Below are 23,111 nucleotides of genomic sequence, written 5' to 3'. Positions count from 1 at the left end.
GGCTGCTTCTGTGCCTCTCAGTAGTGAGTCTCCCACCACCACCACTCTTCGTTGCTTCTTGGCTGTACTTTTTGCTGTCACTTGTTGCTGTGTGCCCTTTTCTTTTTTGCTTGCTGGTATTGCTTCATTCTTAGGTGTGCCATCTTCATCCTCTACAAAGATTTGATATCGGTTCTTCAGTTGTGTGGTTGGTGATTTCTCCACGGTCTTCTTGCTTCTTTTGGTCACATGCTTCCACTCATCTGCTTTTGGAGGTTCTCTGACACTTTTTGCACCTTCTGTGACCAGTAGAGATGCTTCTGTTCTGTCTAGAAAGTCTTCATTCTCTTTGATGAGTTTCAAAGTTGCTATTCTTTCTTCCAGACCCCGCACCTTTTCTTCTAAAAGGGCCACTAGTCTACACTTCTGACAGGTGAAATTGGATTCTTCTTCTGGTCGATCTGTGAACATGTAGCACATGCTGCAGCTCACCATGTAGGTTGTCACATCTGCCATGTTGCTCCTAGATCCTGCTGACTTGCTGTGTGTTTTCCTTCTTGTGTAATCTACTCAGCCAAGCTCTCTTGCAATAATGTCCTACAGGCAAAAATTCGCGCGCCGTAAGGCGCGCGGTTTGGTGATGCTTTCGAAGCAGCTGGTCCCGGCTGTACCCAACGATCTTCTAGCTTAGGGAGACTTCGCTTCACCCAGAAGGCACCTGGAATATGCAAATTAGCCTCCTGAAGCTTGAATCCCTGGTTTGGTGATGCTTTCGAAGCAGCTGGTCCCGGCTGTACCCAACGATCTTCTAGCTTAGGGAGACTTCGCTTCTCCCAGAAGGCACCTGGAATATGCAAATTAGCCTCCTGAAGCTTGAATCCCTGGTTTGGTGATGCTTTCGAAGCAGCTGGTCCCGGCTGTACCCAACGATCTTCTAGCTTAGGGAGACTTCGCTTCTCCCAGAAGGCACCTGGAATATGCAAATTAGCCTCCTGAAGCTTGAATCCCTCTATTGGGTAATTCTCTTATTACCCAATAGCTTTACTTCATAACATGTGTGAAGCAGCAAATACACACAAGAGAGCGCGATCCTGAGCTCCTCTTACACAGGACATGTAGGAACACGCTCTGATAATAGCAATGTGGCCAAGACGGAGGGAAAATCCTCACCGCAGAAGATCATGCCAGGGATCTGTGAAAAAAGATGGATGCAGACACGTTCTAGAAATGTGAAGTCGCCAAGTCACATCATTCCTGTCTGTCCAGATAGGATACTAATGAGAAAAAGGGTTAAACCTGAGGTCCACCCAGCAGATTGTGCAGGGAAGCCATCATTAACTTCTAGTGGAAATGTGTTATTACATACTGGCCATTCAGGTCAATGGCGGAAAGATGGAGTGTGGATGGGGTGTTACGTGACCGCTAAAGTCAGGACAGGACTCCAGCAGAGATCACATGACTGCGCCTCTAGATGCCGGTCCCTGGGGTACACAGTACAGGGTGTGAAGGCGCTGCGCCAGTCTGGGAGGAGAATATAGGATTTTTTTTCTTTAAATTATTACCCAGATCCTGGGGCAATTGAGAATAAATTGTGTGGGGAAAATCCCTTTAAAGCTTGCACATGGGGTGCAAAAGGAAGAAAAAAAGCATCATGTCCACTCTGGACACATCTGTGGTAGCTGGAACCATTAAAATGTGTCTATTCAAATAAATTAAAGGCAGAAAAAAGAAAATATGCCCCACACACTTAGTATTTTGGCACGTAAACTCTTAGACGGTTTAATCTTATTTTCTTAGAACACAAGTAAAATGATTGGAGAACCTCACAACAGCCCTGAGGCTTTCACTAGGTAGCCCCAGGCCTGTCTCACAAAAATGGCCACAATACACGCGATCAGCCCCTCACCGGTCTGTACATAATTCACCCGACCAGTGCTGCCAGTCACTGACCTTACTGGTCACAGGACGTAACAGTAAGCATCACCACTGAGGCCAGCGATTGGCAGCAGTGGTCATATGAACGATGTACAGGACGTAATCACTGCAGGAAATAAGCAGAAACCGGTGTGAGATTAAAGTGAGAACCCCCCCCCAAAAACAGTGACACATGCAAGTAATGGACTTGGCCCTTATTAAAAAAAAAAAAAAAAAAAATCAGCATTTAGTTGCCAGAAAATTACACATTTTTGTTATGCAAATGAGGAGGCTTTGGTGCCCCCTACGTGTGGGGAAGAGCTAAGTGCCCTGTTTTGTCCCTTTAATTTGCATCCTGAGCACTGGCACATCTTGTTTGACAGCACTAGACTGAGCTCTGCACCTTCACACAATGACATTGGCTCAGCAAAATAGGAAGAACAGCGCTCCAAACGGGTGTTATCCAATAGAAGAGATCTTTATTCCAGCCATGGTAAAATAGCATGCTTGGAAAAGGCTGAATGTGCAGCCGAAACGTTGCTATTTTACCATGGCTGGAATAAAGTTCTCTTCTATTGGATAACACCCGTTTGGAGCGCTGTTCTTCCTATTTTGCTGAACTTGTACTTTCCCAGGAGGGTTCCCTGGACTTGGAACGAGCGCCCTCAGTAGTGAGTGCTGTTGGTCATCAGTATACTGGATACAATGACATTGCTGGCGCTGTGTTCCTGCCTGCGGCCACCACTTGGCACTGGGCTACAGACAGGAGCCAATGATGAGAGCCGGCAAGTACACTATGCGAGAGTGGCTGCAGAGTCCCCGTGACAGGCTTCAGAGCAGCCGACCGAGTTCATATACTGCTCACCTGGGCGCTGTCAATCAAGAGACATCCGCGCTCAGGATGCAAATTGGGGGCACAAAACAGCGCACCGAGCTCTTGGCTACTGATCCCCCTCATTTGCATACAACATATACCGTAGCTTCTCTGATACCTAAACCACTAGTATCTATACCACTGCTAGGATTTATAATGCCGGCCCCCAGTACCCTACAGACCCATGTAAGAGGTATTATTAGCCTTTGAGGGGTGTGCTTCCCTTAGAGGGGTACCGGGCTGTGTTCCCCTATTGTGTCCATTCTGGTTTCCATCCTAGGAGACCCCACAAGCAGCAGCCCCAGCTCAGCGCGCTCCCAGTGTCGGGCTCCGTTCACCCATCGCATGTTACCGCCCCAGAGGAACAGCCTGATTGATGCTGGCGCCCGCCCTTGGCGCCCTCCCTGGAGCAGGTGCACTCTTTCCCCCCTTACACCCAGGCACAGCACGCGGTCTGCCTCTTCTCAGACTTTAATGAGTCTGAGCCACGAAACCGATGGGAACAGGAGCTGCTCCGTGCCGCAGATCTGATGGAAAGCAGGGACCGGGGAAAACCGCACCGGGTGTGAATGCCGCCGAATGTGAACGACGCTGGGTTCTGCCCATCTCTAATACACTGCGTTTCCAGACCGCTGCTTGCTGTCAGTGTGAACGGTGCTGATCAGACTCCTGCAGTCCTGGTGCACGGTGAGGGTAGTGCCCCGGCCGCCACACGTCACTGTAGGCCGATTACCGAGGCGCGGTAATGCCGCCGGCACAGGTGATGGCAGGCGCTGGGATAATAAGCCCCGTATTACAGGCCGGCACTCACCATGTAAACCACGTTGAGCGCACACAGCGCATTCTTAGAGCAGGTGAAGCCGCCGCACACCATCCTCCTCCTCACACCGGGGACACCCGGGACGCGCCAATAATGGGGATGTCTCTTTAAGAGGGAAGACTCTTCTCTTTCCTCTCTGCGCACCGCTAGCCGGTGACGTCAGTCCCCGCCCCCAAGAAAATCACTGCAGAACGCTCATTGGCTACGTAGCACGCAGCCGTCCTTTCACCATTTCCGGGGAAGGTGCGTGCTTCCGGCGCAGAGATGACGTCACCGGAAGTAGGCTGTACTGTCCGCCATGTTGCTACACCTGCGGCCACTCCCTGTAATAGAGAACATGTGCACGTGAAGGATTGTCACTTGGTTCACAGCTTGTGGCTTCCTGACGTGACAGTTATTATGAACCGCAATTTTCTAATTACTATAGAGCTTGTGAAAACCAGTGCAAATGGCTGCAGTTTCCAATTAGTGCAATATTTTAGTACTTGTCCTGGAATTAATTTCTCCGCTTGATAACACATGTTGATGCGTATATGTCTTTTGCACTGGTGTCTAGAGACTACATCCTCCAGGTGCCTTTGTCTTCTGCCTGTCACCGTGTCTAGTCTCTGTAGAAGCTGTAGGAGCACAACAAATCTGACAGGGAGAAGGACTTGGGGATCCTAGTTAATGATAAACTTACCTGGAGCAGCCAGTGCCAGGCAGCAGCTGCCAAGGCAAACAGGATCATGGGGTGCATTAAAAGAGGTCTGGATACACATGATGAGAGCATTATACTGCCTCTGTACAAATCCCTAGTTAGACCGCACATGGAGTACTGTGTCCAGTTTTGGGCACCGGTGCTCAGGAAGGATATAATGGAACTAGAGAGAGTACAAAGGAGGGCAACAAAATTAATAAAGGGGATGGGAGAACTACAATACCCAGATAGATTAGCGAAATTAGGATTATTTAGTCTAGAAAAAAGACGACTGAGGGGCGATCTAATAACCATGTATAAGTATATAAGGGGACAATACAAATATCTCGCTGAGGATCTGTTTATACCAAGGAAGGTGACGGGCACAAGGGGGCATTCTTTGCGTCTGGAGGAGAGAAGGTTTTTCCACCAACATAGAAGAGGATTCTTTACTGTTAGGGCAGTGAGAATCTGGAATTGCTTGCCTGAGGAGGTGGTGATGGCGAACTCAGTCGAGGGGTTCAAGAGAGGCCTGGATGTCTTCCTGGAGCAGAACAATATTGTATCATACAATTATTAGGTTCTGTAGAAGGACGTAGATCTGGGTATTTATTATGATGGAATATAGGCTGAACTGGATGGACAAATGTCTTATTTCGGCCTTACTAACTATGTTAACTTTCTTAACTAATACCTGTTGTAAAGTTGCGGCATTTTTCAATGTATATGCATTGAGAGACTAAAAGAAATTGTCTCCTAAAGAATGCCGCTATTTTGGCCATTGAGGACATCACAATTTATTTTTTGTATTTTTTCTAATTTCATCCAAAAGTCGTAGTTGTTTCGTTTTTCTGCCAATTGTCCATTAAATAATTAACAAATAAAGTTGCACTCTGTAGCGCTGTAGCATGCAAACCTCTGGCGGTTCCAATAATAGCAGAATCCTACCTACCCATTTAAAGGGACTCTGTCACCTGAATTTGGAGGGAACAATCTTCAGCCATAGGGGCGGGGTTTTCAGGTGTTTGATTCACCCTTTCCTTACCCGCTTGTGCAGGCATGTAGTACGGAGGACAGAGAATGAACTTCAATCCAATATTGCAGCCAGCGGGTGTGGGAGACTTATCATAGGCCATGCAATGCGCTTCTGTGAAAATAAACATGCAAATTACCTCTTTAGGGAAGAAGAGGACTTAAACGCTACAGCCAAAGTAGCAATCCTAAAAGTCAATATAGACTCTTTAATGAGCCTTGTATATTTAATTTACCAGAGGAGCATTGCATGGTCTATAAGTCTCCTTACACTGGCATATCACTCTCAATAAGGAGAGATATTACCACTTAGACCCCAGTCAGAGGCCTATCATACACTGAAGGGGGGCAACTCCCTGACACGTGTCTGTAAATTAGCTGATCCCGGATTTCCCCTTTATGCTTGATTTGTCTGGAGGTGGGGACAGTGATGGCAGCGCTGATTGGGCACCCGCGTCACGTGTCACAATACCGCACGAGAGCCCTGGGAGAGTGACTGCCAACACAGCGAGAATGGTGCCGGCATGGGAGGTGATTATAGGCTTTATTATTTTATTGGTGCCTAGCCAGGGGTATGACAAAGAGTTGTGCAAGTAATGGACAACTTCTTTAACAATCTAGTTTGGCTTTTATCCTAAGTCAAATAGTAAGGCTAGTTAAAGGACCAATATTTACTTTTAAGATAGCTACTTCCAATAGCACGTCTGAGCATGTCTATTCAGAATGTGGCCAGGAGTGCGCAAAGCGCATACTTGTGGTCAAGTGACTGCCCGCTCCAGAGAATCTGAACAGCGTGCAATGTGCATGCAGTAAAGATTCACAGGGCATGATCCCAGACTTTCATGCCAAACCTGGACAACCCCTATAATGCCCCCATCACTCAACTGAGACAGCCCTTACCAAAATCACTAATGACCTACTTACAGCCAAAGCTAACGGACAATATTCTGTACTCCTCTTTCTAGACCTGTCCTCTGCTTTTGACACAGTTGACCACTGCCTCCTACTACAGATCCTCTCCTCCTTTGGCATCATAGACCTCGCCCTATCCTGGATCTCCTCGTACCTTTCCCACCGCACATTCAGCGTCTCCCACTCCCACACTACCTCCTCATCCCACCCTCTCTCTGTTGGAATCCCCCAAGGCTCTGTTCTAGGACCCCTACTCTTCTCCATCTATACACTTGGCTTGGGGCAACTCATAAAGTCCCATTGATTTCAGTACCACCTTTATGCTGATGACACTCAGATCTACCTTTCTGGACCAGACGTCACCTCTCTGCTGTCCAGAATCCAGGAGTGTCTATCAGCCATAGCCTCCTTCTCCTTTCGCTTCCTCAAGCTCAATGTGGACAGATATGAACTCATCATCTTTCCTCCATCTCATAGATCTTCCATACCTGACCTATCTATCGCAATTAATGACATCACACTTTCCGCTGCCTCGGAGTAACCTTCGACTCTGCCCTGTCCTTCAAACTGCACATCTAAGCTTTCTCCACCTCCTTTCGCCTCCAGCTCAAAAATATTTCCAGAATCCGTCCTTTCCTCAACCGTCAATCTACTAAAATGCTTGTGCATGCCCTCATCATCTCCAGCCTTGACTACTGCAACATCCTTTTCTGCGGCCTCCCTGCTAACACCCTTGCACCTCTCCAGTGCATCCTTAATGCTGCTGCCTGACTAACTCATCTCTCTCCTCGCTACTCCTCCGCTTACCCCCTCTGCAAATCTCTTCACTGGCTCCCATTCCCTCAGTGTATCCAGTTCAAGTTACTAACACTGACCTACAAAGCCATCCACAACCTGTCTCCTCCATATATCTCTGAACTAATCTCCCGATATCTTCCCTCACGTGACCTCCGGTCCTCCCAAGACCTCCTTCTCTCCTCCACACTTATTCGCTCCTCATCCAACCGCCTCCAAGACTTCTACCGAATATCCCCCATCCTCTGGAATTCTTTGCCCCAACACGTCTGACTATCAACCACATTCGGATCCTTCAGACAGAACCTGAAAACCCATCTCTTCAGGAAAGCTTACAGCCTGCACTGACCCTGCTGCCGCCTCATCACTACCGAAGCTACCGCCTCACCAACACCGGAGCTACCGCCTCACCAACACCGGAGCTCCTGCAACCCTCAACCTACTGTCTCCTTCCCCATAATCCTGTAGAATGTAAGACCACAAGGGCAGGGTTGTCACCCCTTTATATCAGTCTGTCATTGTTAGTTTACTGTAAGTGATATCTGTAATTTGTATGTAACCCCGTCTCATGTACAACACCATGGAATCAATGGTGCTATATAAATAATAATAATGCGTGCACCATTTTTTTTGCCAGAAAATATTAATGTGCAACACACCAGCCATGAAGAAATGTGAATAAACTTTAACAAGTCGAGTGATTTGACGTTTTCATAAATGGATACATTTCCATTCTACAATAATTAGAGATGAGTAAATAAATTGTAGAACATTGATCAAGTGGCTCAGTCAGTATTCTGCATCTGCTGGATGGGCACCAAGTGAAATTCTTCCTACTTGCCAGCATCTGCGGCTCCTCTTTTGAGTAGGCAAGGTGGTGCAACCTCGTGTGGGTGTCCTGCTGCCCTCCTGTAATGATGATGTTACACCAGGTCAACTTATCAAAAGAGGACTTGAGGGTTCTGGCAGGTAGGAGGTAGTTTGCCTTTTTCATGTACAAAACCCAATGATTACTGACTTGGCCGCTGGAAAGCGTCTTCCTGTGAAGCGATTTGCTCATTTCTAATAATAATAGATCTAAATGTTTGCAAGAGACTCTTAATTGCCACCTTGTGGATGAAGGTGGTACTGCAGATTTTTTTTTATTCATTTTTGTACTAACATTTCATGGTCTGTGTATAAATTGCAGTTTCCAGATCGGTCACAGTTCTCCCAAACTAACAGCATGATATGCATATACACTGTTAGTTCTGGTCAGGAGATCTGTGGCTGATCCTGAAATCATGTTACACAAAAGGACCATTACATGGGGGGGGGGGGGGTGAAGCCTTCCTAAGAGTTCTGATGCAGTTGTAATACAGTTGTTTATTGCTAGATATTAGATCATACTGTATTACCAAAGGACTGTTAGGATTACTGCTAAAATCATGTATATGTTGACTGTCAAACACCAGTATGTTAACAGTTGGAATTAAGGTGTAATTAGATAACATTTAGATAAAATCTAGATGAACTGTACTATTTATCCTACAGTATATATGTCCCATAAAATCTAAGATAAAGAAAAAATGAACATATATCCTGCTAAAAATAAGTAAAAAGCAATAGTGCAGATAAATAATATCAGGTACTTAGTAAACACTTGGTTTTTATAAGAAAGTATAAAAGCCATCCCACCAACACCAAGGTGTACCCAGTTGGGCTGGCCCTAAACACTAGTATTAAAACCTTACCATGTATCTAAAATGACCTCAATGTGAATAAGGGGCGAGCAGGACTGGGTCCTGACTATAGATACCTAACAATGGGAAGCTACAGGTGCTTCTCACAAAATTAGAATATCATCAAAAAGTTAATTTATTTCAGTTCTTCAAAGCAAGAAGTGAAACGCATTATATAGAGTAATTACAAACAGAGTGATCTATTTCAAGTGTTTATTTCTGCTAATGTTGATGATTATGGTTTAGAGCCAATGAAAACCCAAAAGTCATTTTCTCAGTAAATTAGAATACTTTATAACACCAGCTTGAAAAATGACTTTAAAATTCAAAATGTTGGCCTACTGAAATGTATGTTCAGTAAATGCACTCAATACTTGGTTGGGCTCCTTTTGCATCAATTACTGCATCAATGCGGCGTGACATGGAGGCGATCACCCTGTGGCACTGCTGAGGAGTTATGGAAGCCCAGGTCGCTTTGATTGCAGCCTTCAGCTTGTCTGAATTGTTGGGTCTGGTGTCTCTCATCTTCCTCTTGACAATACCCCATAGATTCTCTATGGGGTTAAAGTCAGATGAGTTTTCTGGCCAATCAAGTGCAGCGATACTGTTGTTTGTAAACCAGGTATTGGTACCTTTGTCAGTGTGGACAGGTGCCAAGTAGGGTTGAGCGAAACGGGTCGGCCATTTTCAGAAGTCGCCGACCTTTGGCAAAGTCGGGTTTCATGAAACCCGACCCGATCCCTGTGTGGGATCGGCCATGAGGTCGGCGATCTTCGCGCAAAAGTCGCGTTTCATTCCGATACCGCAAGTATCAGATATCGGCCGATATTTGCGGTATCGGAATCCATATTTATGTGTAAAATAAAGAATAAAAATAAAAAATAGGGATATACTCACCCTCGGACGCGCCCTGGTACTAACCACTGTAACCGGCAGCTTCCATTCCTAAGAATGAGCTCGTGAAGGACCTTCGATAACGTCGCGGCTTGTGATTGGTCGCGTGAGCGGTCACATGAGCGGTCACGCGACCAATCACAAGCCGCGACGTCATCGAAGGTCCTTCACGCGCTCATTCTTAGGAAGGAAGGCTGCCGGTTAGTACCAGGGCGCGTCCGAGGGTGAGTATATCCCTATTTTTTATTTTTATTCTTTATTTTACACATAAATATGGATCCCAGGGCCCGAAGGAGAGCTTCCTCTCCTTCAGACCCTGGGAACCATTAGTATCCCATTGCACTGCATTGGGTTTCGTGTTTCGGCCGACCCCGACTTTTTAATAGGATCGGCCGATTTCACTCGACTTTTGAGAAAGTCGGGTTTCGTGAAACCCGACCCGACCCTAAAAAAACAAAAGTCGCTCAACCCTAGTGCGAAGTCCTGCTGGAGAATGAAATTTCCGTCTCCAAAAAGCTTGTCGGCAGAGGGAAGCATGAAGTGCTCTAAAATATGTGTGAGTATATTTGAATGTTTGGTATTTGTTGTTACCCCATTCGTATTACCCTGTTAGTCTGGTTGGTGAACCTCAGTATACAACTCCCCTCTTCCCTTGGTAGGAGAAGGGTGCCGCCTGAAGGTGGATTCAAAAGCTAAGGCAATGTACGTGGCCCCAGCGTCTTCACCATCAGAATTAACTAGAGGAACAGGGTGAGCTAGGGCGCCCATAGTGTTAGGGACAGGGAAGGAGCCCCTGGTCCCGGGATACCTGACAACAGAGTCATGACTCAAGATACATTGTGTGAGCGGAGTCTAAACGATGTAATTTGTGTTGTTGCAGTTGTATTGCAAAGTATTCATGTCTGTGTAACATGGCTGCTGATTAGTAATGAGCGAATATACTCGTTACTCCAGATTTGCCACGCACGCTCTGGTGATCTGCGAGTATTTGGATGTGCTCGGAGATTTAGTTTCTGTCGCCGTAGCTGCATGATTTGCGGCTGCTAGACAGCCTGAATACATGTGGGGATTTCCTACCAAACATAAAATCATGCAGCTATGATGACAGAAACTAAATCTCCGAGCACATCCAAATACTCGAAGATCAACCGAGCATGCTCGGGAAATCTCAAGTAACGAGTATACTCGCTGATCACTACTGCTGATCAATGAGCACTATTTAAAACAATCATAGACCCGAACATTCAGGCAGGCAACTTGGACTATCAGAGCCCAGTGTTCGGCCAAACACCTTAGAACAGCAAAGCCAAGTTTGCAAACACCTTAGAAAAGTAGAGCTGAGTATACAGACAAGAACCTTATTATATAAAAGCCACATGTGCAGGATAACAGAGAGGAGTTTATTAGAAGGCACACTTTGGTGTATCAGAGCTAAGATATGAAGTATAGCTGGACTTCAAAAGAAAAAGAGTCCAAGCACATGGGGGGTTGGGCGCCGGCATATGTCGTAACTGCCATATGCTGGCACGTCCATGCCTCAGATGCATCAAGGAGAGGCCGCCGCTGGACCTCGGCCATGTGACGAGAAACTTTTTTTTTTAAAGTTGCAAGATGGGGAAACATGGAGGCTGTATGGGAAGACATGGGGGCAGATGGGGAGACATGGGGCAGTATGGGGAGACATTGGGGCAGTATGGAGACACATGGAGGCAGAGTGGAGAGACATGGGGCAGTGTGGAGATACGGGGCAGTGTGGAGAGACATGGTGGCAGTGTGGAGAAACATGGGGGCAGTGTGGAGAGACATGGGGCAGTGTGGAGAGGAGAAACATGGGGCAGTGTGTAGAGACATGGTGGCAGTGTGGAGAGACATGGGGGCAGTGTGGAGAGACATGGGGGCAGTGTGGAGATGCATGGGGTAGTGTGAAAAGATATGGGGCAGTGCGGAGAGACATGGCAGTGTGGAGAGACATGGAGGCAGTGTGAAGAGAGACTTGGTGCCAGGGTGGAGAGAGACATGGGGCCAGGGTGGAGAGAGACATTGGGCCAGGATGGAGAGAGACTTGGGATCAGGATGGAGAGAGACATAGGGCCAAGATGAAGAGAGACATGGGGCCAGGATGAAGATAGACATGAGGCTAGGATGGAGAGAGACATGGGGCCAGGATGGAGAGAGACACGGGGCCAGGATGGAGAGAGACATGGGTCCAGGATGTGAGACATTATTACTGTAGGGGCTAATTAAGGGATATTATTACTGCTGTGATGTATTTTATTTTTGAGGATAATTTTTTTCAGTGAGGGGTCCTGTTACTGTGCTGGGTGACACTTTCTCTTTTTTTCTTCATCTGGTGTAGTGTAGAAGTTCGGGAAAAATTGGGGAATGTCCTCTGGAAGTGGTGCTTTAGATAACTATTATTTTCTGCAGATACAAATCCTGGCTGGAAGAAGTGATGGCGGTCTTTGCTGGATGAAGATAAAGGACTTCAACTAGAGACGTCACCAGTGAGTCAGTGTGTTACCTGTACACTGACACTATACACTGTATACTATATACAGAGGTCCTGTGTATAATGTCACTGGTGATACCTATATTACCTGTACACTGACACTATATACTGTATAATGTCACTGGTGATACCTATATTACCTGTACACTGACACTATATACTGAGCTCCTGTGTATGATTTCACTAGTTATCACTGCATTATCTGTACTCTGACAATATACGCTGTATATTATGTTCAGAGCTCCTGTGTATAATGTCACCTGTGATCACTATATTACCTGTACACTGACACTATATAGAGAGCTTCTGTGGATAATGTCATCAGTGATCCCTGTATTACCTGTACACTGACACTATGCACTGTATACTATGTACAGAGCTCCTTTGTATAATGTTACCGGTGATCACTGTGTTACCTGTACACTAAATACAGAGCTCCAGTGTATAATGTCACAGGCGATCACTATATTACCTGTACACTGACACTAAATACAGAGCTCCGGTTCGGTGTATAATGTCACCTGTGATCCCTGTATTATCTGTACACTGACAATATACTGTATACTATATACAGAGCTCCTGTGTATAATGTCACTGGTGATCCCTGTATTACCTGTACACTAACATTATATACAGAGCTCCTGTGTATAATGTCACCAGTGATCACTGTATTATGTGTACACTGACACTGTACACTGTGTACTATATACAAATTAATATTATTAATGTTATAAAAAGTATTAATTTATAGACCGTTATTACATATGAATGAAAAGATCACTAATGGTTTAGTAAAATTGTATAAATATAATGTGCAACGGTCTTTAAATTAATACTTTTTATAACATTAATAATATTTAATTATGTAGATTGTTATTTATTTATTATACCTGGTTCTACTCCCCTTTTGAACTGCTTGGTTTGTGGTACTCCATTATCTTGAAAATGATTTTTTTTGGTATATAATAAAATATTGTAATTTTGTTAAAAGAACTCCTCACCTCATTTTTGTTGAATATACAATAGGGGTATTGGTGTGACATTTTTGCAAAATGGTCAACAGATTATAAAATAATTAACCCCTTCTGTTTTGCGTTTTCTTTTTTTTGCGGGATGAGCTGTACTTTTGAACGACTCCATTGGTTTTACCGTGTCGTGTACTAGAAAACGGGAAATAAATTCCAAGTGCGGTGAAATTGCAAAAAAAGTGCAATCCCACACTTTTTTTTGTTTGGCTTTTTTGCTTGGTTCACTAAATGCTAGCTTCTTTTTCATCTAAGTGGTGAAAAAATAAACAAACTTTACTTAAAAAAAGAAAGAAATTGTGTTATTTTTCGATACCCGTAGCGTCTCCATTTTTCATGATCTCTGGTTGGGTAAGGGCTTATTTTTTGCGTGCCGAGCTAACATTTTTAGTGATACTTTTTTTGGTGCAGATACGATCTTTTGATCGCCCGTTATTGCATTTTGATGCAGTGTCGCGGCGACCAAAAAAACATAATTCTGGCATTTTGACTTTTTTTTCTCGCTACGCCATTTAGCGATCAGGTTAGGCTAGTTTCACACTAGCGTTTATCCGGGCTGCGGAGGGATGTGGACTTCCTCTGTGAAGCCCCACCCACTGCCGCGCCTCTTCGTTCAGCTCCGCTTATGGCTGTATTCAGCGTGCGTACCCTATCTTTAACATTGGGTACGCAGGCCATGCTGCTGTATGCGGATGCAACCGCATGCGTCGTTTTGACGGTGCGGCATCTGCACGAAAATGCAACATGTTGCGGTCGGCGCAGGTCATCGCACCGTCAAAACGACGCATGCGGCGGCATCCGCATACAGCGGCATGGCCTGCGTACCCAATGTTAAAGATAGGGTGCCCACGCCACATGCAGCCGTTGGGCGGAGCTGAACGAGGAGGCGCGGCAGTGGGCGGGGCTTCACAGAGGAAGTCCACAGCCCGGATAAACGCTAGTGTGATACTAGGAAACAGGAACACATGGGCTACTTGCACAGTGAACAAGTCTGTATGATCATGTTCACACACCACCAAGAAACCTGAAGACACAAAAGAGAATGGTAAAACCAAAAACACTCAGTTTGAAAAAATGTTTGCAGTAATCCGCAAGTGCTAGTAAAAGATGTAAATAACAGGGTATTTGGTTGATACGTTTTTTGCAAAAAATGTATACTAAGCTGCTCTACCAATCTTCACGGTATACCCATACCAGAGCAGATATACACATCTACAGCTCCGCCATGTGAAATACAGGGGTTACAGGTACGGTTACCATATATGCCAAGGGGTCTATCCCATTCTACTTGATTTTACTTTGTTGCTGGTTATGTATTAATTTACAACATTTACATCAGTGATTCTGCCCAGGCTTTTTGTGTATCGCTGTTTTCTGATCAGAAGGATTCATTGATCAGACGGGCTCACAGCGTCTAAGGGGATCTTTTTGGGTCCATTATATGCCTCCATGTTCTGTGGCATTGCATATTATTTTTATTGTGTGTTATTCCTAGTGCACTCCCTTATGCGTGGTCTCTACCTTTTTTCTTATCCATTGTTTACATCAGGGGTGGTGTCCACCTGTTTTGAGTCAAGCTGCTAAGGGTTTTTTTGTTGAGGTTCAGTAAGCGCTGGTGTGTTTATTACATATATTGCAAATGCATATTAATGAGCTTCCACTAAGGGTAAAAAGGCATCTCCCAGTCACAGGACAACCAAACATTTCAAAGAAAATAATGCTTTTAATGCTATATAATTACCAGCCTGGACCCGCTATCATACGTTTCGCCAGATGCTTCCTCAGAAAGGGTATGCAGTGTGGGTCAATATGAGATGCTTAGGCCTCGTTGTGTCCATAATGGAGATTGAAAAGGGCTTGCCTATCATGATTGTTGATTGTTTGGAAAAAAGAAAGGAGTGTGTGGAAACAATATGTCACCCAGAGTACTGTTAGGGGCCCATAGAAAACGTGCCATTGTGGTGTTTCCTAGCAAAGTCTAGGAAACTTCACTGAAAAGAAGAAAAATACCATTACTGCCAAAGACCAAGAACAGAGAGAATCTTCATTTGTAGAAGATGACATCTTGTGGAACTCTGTGCAGGCAGACAGAAGGGCAGTTTGAGTTGAGATATCGCCAGTCCCGGAAGGAGTCAGCTCTGTGAGGTCTGCAAGGGCTGTGAGAAATGTCAGCTCAGAAGGGAGCCAATTAAGATTGGGTTGTGGGAGAATGTACCATCGGAAGCCTATTGTTGGACCAAAGAAGAGATTAGTTTCAGCTGTGGCTGAAAGAAGTGACCAGCATAGAGCAGAAGATTAGCTGTCCTGTGAATGGTAAAATGGCTTAAATAGTTTGATCTTTAACATACTCAACTTTGACAGTAAAATAAGGTGCATAAGTCTACTCACCTGCAAATTTTGGAGGTTAATCTATTGAATAGCATGTTACCCAGTATATCTGTGATAAATTGTAGTGTACAGTGATAATCCTACACTGACATGCTGTTTCTGTAATGTTAAATAGTTGACCAGGACGTCTGATAGGTAATCAATATTACACATCTCTATTACAAGTATTATTCCCTGTCAGTGTAAAACTGCCAGCCAGCCTCTTAGATCCTGAATTCTACAGGGTCTGATGGGGTCGCTATGGCTAGCTGCTTACTAGCAATGCATCTTGGTGATGGAGGGAGCTACTAGTTATAATAGCTTACAATGCTGGGTGACCGCTGCATCTAATGGGTTAAATAGCCAGAATGAGAGTATCAGCTGTATAAAACAGCCAACAGCTGTAAGCAATACCCTATCAATAGATTGGCATCTTAAAGCAGTAAATGTGGCAAAGCATTATGGAATTGAAGTTTCTGCTGTGGGGCATACAGTCCCACACAGCCTCGGACTCCCGGTGTCTGGTTCCTTCGCTTCAGTCGCAGCTCCCATCCAGCTCCTTACTTCTCCTGCGCTCCTTCCTCCTTCACACTGTCTACAGACTAAAACCAACTCTTGTTCCAAGCCAGAACATATATAGAGAAGTTCCCCTGAAACCGGGTCTGGAGCTCCCCCTTCTGGCCTGGAGTCAGAATATGTTGCATGTATGTGCTACCTGTCAAAGGGATCCTTGTCGCTTACAGGCATGGCATCACCCTCCCCGAGAGGAAGGCAAGACCACTGTGGTACCCGAACTCCTGGGGTGCCACAAATATATTCATACATATAGTAGGAGTAGACACTCCTAAAGACTAGAAGACTCTCTGTAAATCTGATAATCAGCATAAAAAATATATACAAAGGGTTATGCATGTCATTAACATAAGCTGCATAAAGTGCCTAGTGCTTAGACATTAATGTGTGTAAATGGATTGCAGAGAGTCTCCTAGTCTTTAGGAGTGTCTACTCCTACTATATATATGAATATATTATTTGATCAGGACATCCTATATTGGAAAGGCTTCTGAGTGTTCCTTCTTGATTTTTTCTGGTATATATTAGGAACTGGTATATGTGTCTGGTAGGCAGTCTCTTTGTAACTGTGTCTCTATTTTTATCCTATCTTATTTTAGACTAATTTATTTGTAATTTATTATATTTGGCTTATGCTTTTTTGCTCTGTTTTGGATTGGTATATATTTGGAAGTATACACTAAGCCATCCCTTTCTAGGCTAGATAAAATTGGTGGATGACGGAATGTGGTCTCCAAGTAAGGCTGGGGTCACACTTGCAAGTGCAATGCGAGAAACTCGTGCGAGTCTCTCGCATCCGTACTCGGCACTGTCGCAGGCACTAGGGACCAGAGCGTTCAGCTGCATAGAAATACATGAAGCAGCACACTCCGGTCCCGAGGGTCCTTGGCTGTGCCGGGTATTGAGGCGAGAGACTCGCGTGAGGCTCTCACATTGAACTCACAAGTGTGATCCCGGCCTAATGGAAACAATTATAGTGAATAGAGTTGAGCGACCTTGACCTTTTTAGAGTCGAGCCGGGTTTCGCGAAACCCGACTATCTCAAAAGTCGGGTCGAGTGAAATCGGCCGATTATGACGTAAAGTCGGGATCGACCGAAACACGAAACCCAATGCAAGTCAATGGGGCAGCATAGTCGGCAGTGAGTGGGGGCCAGGAAAACACCTAGAGTGCCCATTTTAATGTCAAAACCATCCATTCTTCTTAATGAAGCTTGTCAAGCGTAATTTACCTTATAATAATTGGAAGGCATTTGAAATTGGGGGTCATTTGGCTAAAGTTGTGGTGGGTAGGGCTGGTTCAAGTAATTAGTGGGCCCAGGAAATCTGGACCACGTCACGGCAGTGGAGCAGGGAGAGGTAAGTATTTCAACTTTGCAAGTGCTGTGAACCTGAGCAAGCAGGGGGGGCCCACTCGTTGGCATTGGCACTGGCACAGGGCCCCTCAAAGTACAGCGGTGTGTTTGCACGGCGGGGGCGCCTCCCACCGGCAGCAACACTTTTGCGTACTATGAGAGGCCCTGTGCCAGTGACGTCGCCAACTAGTATTCCTCCCCCCACCTGATGAAGGAACCTGCACTTTCATCTGCACCTTCCTCTTTGTCCCCGTGTAAGGTGGTATGGTATGCGGGAAGAGCAACCTGACTTTCAGCAGGGTCACAATGTTGTTGTGTAGCGTGCACGGGGAATGTTGCGTTATGGGTCAATGTACCAGCAGACTCATCTATCACTGGCTGGGCAATGGGCAGGATGAGGAGGAAACACAGATATAGGCCCAAAGAATAAAGTTGGCTAAATGCAGTTCAAAATTGGTAACACAGGAATAACCAGGGGGCATTGCAGTGGAGGACAACTGGAATGAGAGGCTGACACAGAGAGTAGGCCCAAATCAGTAAGTAGTCGAAATGCAGTTCAAAATTGGCAACCGTAGTAAACAGGCGGCACAGCTTTGTTCAGTGGAGGAGAACAGCAAGGAGTGGCACACACCGATAGTAGGCCCCAACCCAACTAGTAGGCCAAATGCAGTCTAACATTAACAACTACTCAACGAGCGCCTGAAAACGGAATTTCAGGACAGGAAACCAGGAGAACAGCAAGGAGTGGCAGACACCGATAGTAGGCCCCAAACCAACTAGTACGCCAAATGCAGTTGTTCCGTTTAACCACAATTTAATGAGAGCCTGAAGATAGAAGTTCAGGAAAGGCAACCTGGAGAACACCTTGGAGTGGAACACACCATCTCTCTACACCCCATACCCAATTTGTAGGCCTAATGCAGTGTAGTTTCCAAGAACTACTAAACGAGAGCCGGAAGATCGAAGCTCAGGAAAGGCAACCTGGAGAACACCTTGGAGTGGAACACACCATCTCTCTACACCCCATAGCCAATTTGTAGGCCTAATGCAGCGTAGTTTCCAACAACTACTAAACGAGAGCATGAAGATCGAAGCATTGGCGAGGAAACCTGGGGAACACCTTGGAGTGGAACACACCATCTCTCTACACCCCATACCCAATTTGTAGGCCTAATGCAGCGTAGTTTCCAACAACTACTAAACGAGAGCATGAAGATCGAAGCATTGGCGAGGAAACCTGGGGAACACCTTGGAGTGGAACACACCATCTCTCTACACCCCATACCCAATTTGTAGGCCTAATGCAGCGTAGTTTCCAACAACTACTAAACGAGAGCCGGAAGATCGAAGCTCAGGAAAGGCAACCTGGAGAACACCTTGGAGTGGAACACACCATCTCTCTACACCCCATACCCAATTTGTAGGCCTAATGCAGTGTAGTTTCCAAGAACTACTAAACGAGAGCCGGAAGATCGAAGTTCAGGAAAGGCAACCTGGAGAACACCTTGGAGTGGAACACACCATCTCTCTACACCCCATACCCAATTTGTAGGCCTAATGCAGTGTAGTTTCCAAGAACTACTAAACGAGAGCCGGAAGATCGAAGCTCAGGAAAGGCAACCTGGAGAACACCTTGGAGTGGAACACACCATCTCTCTACACCCCATAGCCAATTTGTAGGCCTAATGCAGCGTAGTTTCCAACAACTACTAAACGAGAGCATGAAGATCGAAGCATTGGCGAGGAAACCTGGGGAACACCTTGGAGTGGAACACACCATCTCTCTACACCCCATACCCAATTTGTAGGCCTAATGCAGCGTAGTTTCCAACAACTACTAAACGAGAGCATGAAGATCGAAGCATTGGCGAGGAAACCTGGGGAACACCTTGGAGTGGAACACACCATCTCTCTACACCCCATACCCAATTTGTAGGCCTAATGCAGTGTAGTTTCCAACAACTACTAAACGAGAGCCGGAAGATCGAAGCTCAGGAAAGGCAACCTGGAGAACACCTTGGAGTGGAACACACCATCTCTCTACACCCCATACCCAATTTGTAGGCCTAATGCAGTGTAGTTTCCAACAACTACTAAACGAGAGCCGGAAGATCGAAGCTCAGGAAAGGCAACCTGGGGAACACCTTGGAGTGTAACACACCATCTCTCTCCACCCGATACCCATTTTGTAGGCCTAATGCAGTGTAGTTTCCAAGAACTACTAAACGAGAGTCGGAAGACCGAAGCAATGGCAAGGAAACCTGGGGAACACCTTGGAGTGTAACACACCATCTCTCTCCACCCCATACCCAATTTGTAGGCCTAATGCAGCCTACTTTCCGACAACTACTAAACGAGAGCATGAAGATCGAAGCTCAGGAAAGGCAACCTGGGGAACACCTTGGAGTGTAACAAACCCTCTCTCTACACCACGTAAGGGCTGATTCTTAGGAAGGAAGGCTGTCGGAAAGAAGCAGGGTGCGTCCGAGGGTGATTATATTCTTATTAGGTATATACTCACCCTCGGACGCGCCCTGCTTCTTTATTTGTAATGAATGTTTATTTGCAATGTGATTTTGACTTACTCTATTTTTTTGGTAAATAATGATTTTATTATGTTCATTGTTTTGCATCTTCTTGGCAATAATATAAAGAAGACGCGACAGGACAACACTCGGTGGATGCCATATCTGTGTTTTAAATTGAAAAAAACTTTCAGTTAACTACTTGCAGGAGAAAGTTATTGTAGCTGGTGGCCATTTTTAGTACTGTACCAGATTTTTGTTGTATGTGTTTGTTTTTAATGTTAAAATGTCTGCATTTGATATCTCTCCAGTATTTTCTTTTTTATAAGCAAAATACTTATTTTTATATTTTCTGATGTTGGTTCCAGGGGTACACGGGCAGCAGTGGTGTGGTCAGTGGAGGCCTAGTGGAAGGAGGGACCGCAGACAGGCTTCAAAGCCCTAACATAATAACACATGGCTGTAGGCAATTTTAAATTGGTTCCAGGGGTACACGGGCAGCAGTGGTGTGGTCAGTGGAGGCCTAGTGGAAGGAGTGACCGCAGACAGGCATCGAAGGCCTAAAATAATAACACATGGCTGTAGGCAATTTTAAATTGGTTCCAGGGGTACACGGGCAGCAGTGGTGTGGTCAGTGGAGGCCTAGTGGAAGGAATGACCGCAGACAGGCATCGAAGGCCTAAAGTAAAAAAATTGGGCTGGCTGTAGGCAATTGTAAATTGGTTCCAGGGGTACACGGGCAGCAGTGGTGTGGTCAGTGGAGACATATTGTAAGGAGTGACCGCAGACAGGCATCGAAGGCCTAAAATAATAACACATGGCTGTAGGCAATTTTAAATTGGTTCCAGGGGTACACGGGCAGCAGTGGTGTGGTCAGTGGAGGCATATTGTAAGGAGTGACCGCAGACAGGCATCGAAGGCCTAAAATAATAACACATGGCTGTAGGCAATTTTAAATTGGTTCCAGGGGTACACGGGCAGCAGTGGTGTGGTCACTGGAGGCCTAGTGGAAGGAGTGACCACAGACAGGCATCGAAGGCCTAAAATAATAACACATGGCTGTAGGCAATTTTAAATTGGTTCCAGGGGTACACGGGCAGCAGTGGTGTGGTCAGTGGAGGCCTAGTGGAAGGAGTGACCGCAGACAGGCATCGAAGGCCTAAAGTAAAAAAATTGGGCTGGCTGTAGGCAATTTTAAATTGGTTCCAGGGGTACACGGGCAGCAGTGGTGTAGTCAGTGGAGGCCTAGTGGAAGGAGTCACCGCAGACAGGCATCGAAGGCCTAAAATAATAACACATGGCTGTAGGCAATTTTAAATTGGTTCCAGGGGTACACGGGCAGCAGTGGTGTGGTCAGTGGAGGCCTAGTGGAAGGAGTGACCGCAGACAGGCATCGAAGGCCTAAAATAATAACACATGGCTGTAGGCAATTTTAAATTGGTTCCAGGGGTACACGGGCAGCAGTGGTGTGGTCAGTGGAGGCCTAGTGGAAGGAGTGACCGCAGACAGGCATCGAAGGCCTAAAATAATAACACATGGCTGTAGGCAATTTTAAATTGGTTACATGGGTACACGGGCAGCAGTGGTGTGGTCAGTGGAGGCCTAGTGGAAGGAGTGACCGCAGACAGGCATCGAAGGCCTAAAATAATAACACATGGCTGTAGGCAATTTTAAATTGGTTCCAGGGGTACACGGTCAGCAGTGGTGTGGTCAGTGGAGGCCTAGTGGAAGGAGTGACCGCAGACAGGCATCGAAGGCCTAAAATAATAACACATGGCTGTAGGCAATTTTAAATTGGTTCCAGGGGTACACGGGCAGCAGTGGTGTGGTCAGTGGAGGCCTAGTGGAAGGAGTGACCGCAGACAGGCATCGAAGGCCTAAAATAATAACACATGGCTGTAGGCAATTTTAAATTGGTTCCAGGGGTACACGGGCAGCAGTGGTGTGGTCAGTGGAGGCCTAGTGGAAGGAGTCACCGCAGACAGGCATCGAAGGCCTAAAATAATAACACATGGCTGTAGGCAATTTTAAATTGGTTCCAGGGGTACACGGGCAGCAGTGGTGTGGTCAGTGGAGGCCTAGTGGAAGGAGTGACCGCAGACAGGCATCGAAGGTCTAAAATAATAACACATGGCTGTAGGCAATTTTAAATTGGTTACAGGGGTACACGGGCAGCAGTGGTGTGGTCAGTGGAGGCCTAGTGGAAGGAGTGACCACAGACAGGCATCGAAGGCCTAACATAACAAAAATGTCAATACAATGGTATTGTCAGTGGCAGGCATTGAAGGATGTCAGCGCATAGACTAAACATTGGTGGAGCTGTGAGATAATTTTGCAAGTGGTAGAGCACTGTTTGAGCTGGGGTGGGGGGAAACTGTCTTGTGGCCGGCGGTACAGGCCCAGGGCCCCTCATATTACAACGGTGTGTCTGACGTTGGGTGCGCACCACCACCGCCAGAGACACTTTATTGTACTAGGAGGGACCCAGTGGCAGTGCTGTCGACCAAAAGCGGGCTCACCCACCTCTTCAGACAAACTGCACTCTCACGGGTGCTGTCGCCAAGTGTCGATACCACGGCCCCGTGTGGGGAGTTTGGCCATTTAGTGAGGTGTAAACATGTCGTATGCTGGACAATCAGGTGCAGAAAATTACGAGATTGGAAAAGGCATTCAGAATAGTCCACAGGCAAGACCTTTTCATAGGAAAGCTAGGTGTCAGCCGGGCAAGGTGGGGCAAAAGATTTCGAAATCCAGTTGTGGTTCATTTTAATGAAGGTTAGATCATCTACATTTTGGGTAGCCAGACGAGTCCTTTTTTCTGTTAGTATTGAACCTGCAGCACTGAATACTCTTTCTGATAGGACACTAGCTGCCGGGCAAGCAAGCTCCTGCAATGCATATTCTGCCAATTCTGGCCAGGTGTCTAATTTTGATGCCCAGTAATCAAATGGGAATGACGGTTGAGGGAGAACATCGATAAGGGATGAAAAATAGTTTGTAACCATACTGGACAAATGTTGTCTCCTGTCACTTTGAATTGATGCTGCAGTACCTGTCCTGTCTGCGGTCATAGCAAAATCACTCCACAACCTGGTCAGAAAACCCCTCTGGCCAACGCCACTTCTGATTTCTGCCCCT

General features: G+C 46.0%; 1 protein-coding gene across 1 annotated transcript in view; it reads right to left on the bottom strand.

Annotated features, from left to right (window-relative positions):
* TSPAN31 (tetraspanin 31) overlaps positions 1-3,780 on the bottom strand; it is a 61,789-nt gene extending 58,009 nt beyond the window's left edge. Inside the window, exon 1 of the mRNA XM_069758602.1 lies at positions 3,579-3,780. Within this exon, the coding sequence (XP_069614703.1) occupies positions 3,579-3,641 (63 nt within the window). The 5' untranslated portion in view covers positions 3,642-3,780. The remainder of the gene's footprint in view (positions 1-3,578) is intronic.
* Positions 3,781-23,111: the final 19,331 nt, after the last annotated feature.

The sequence above is a fragment of the Ranitomeya imitator genome, chromosome 3, assembly GCF_032444005.1.
Source record: "Ranitomeya imitator isolate aRanImi1 chromosome 3, aRanImi1.pri, whole genome shotgun sequence".
NCBI classification, from domain to species: Eukaryota; Metazoa; Chordata; class Amphibia; order Anura; family Dendrobatidae; genus Ranitomeya; species Ranitomeya imitator.
Note: the sequence above shows the minus strand (reverse complement) of the source record. Positions and strands in the feature narration are given on the sequence as shown.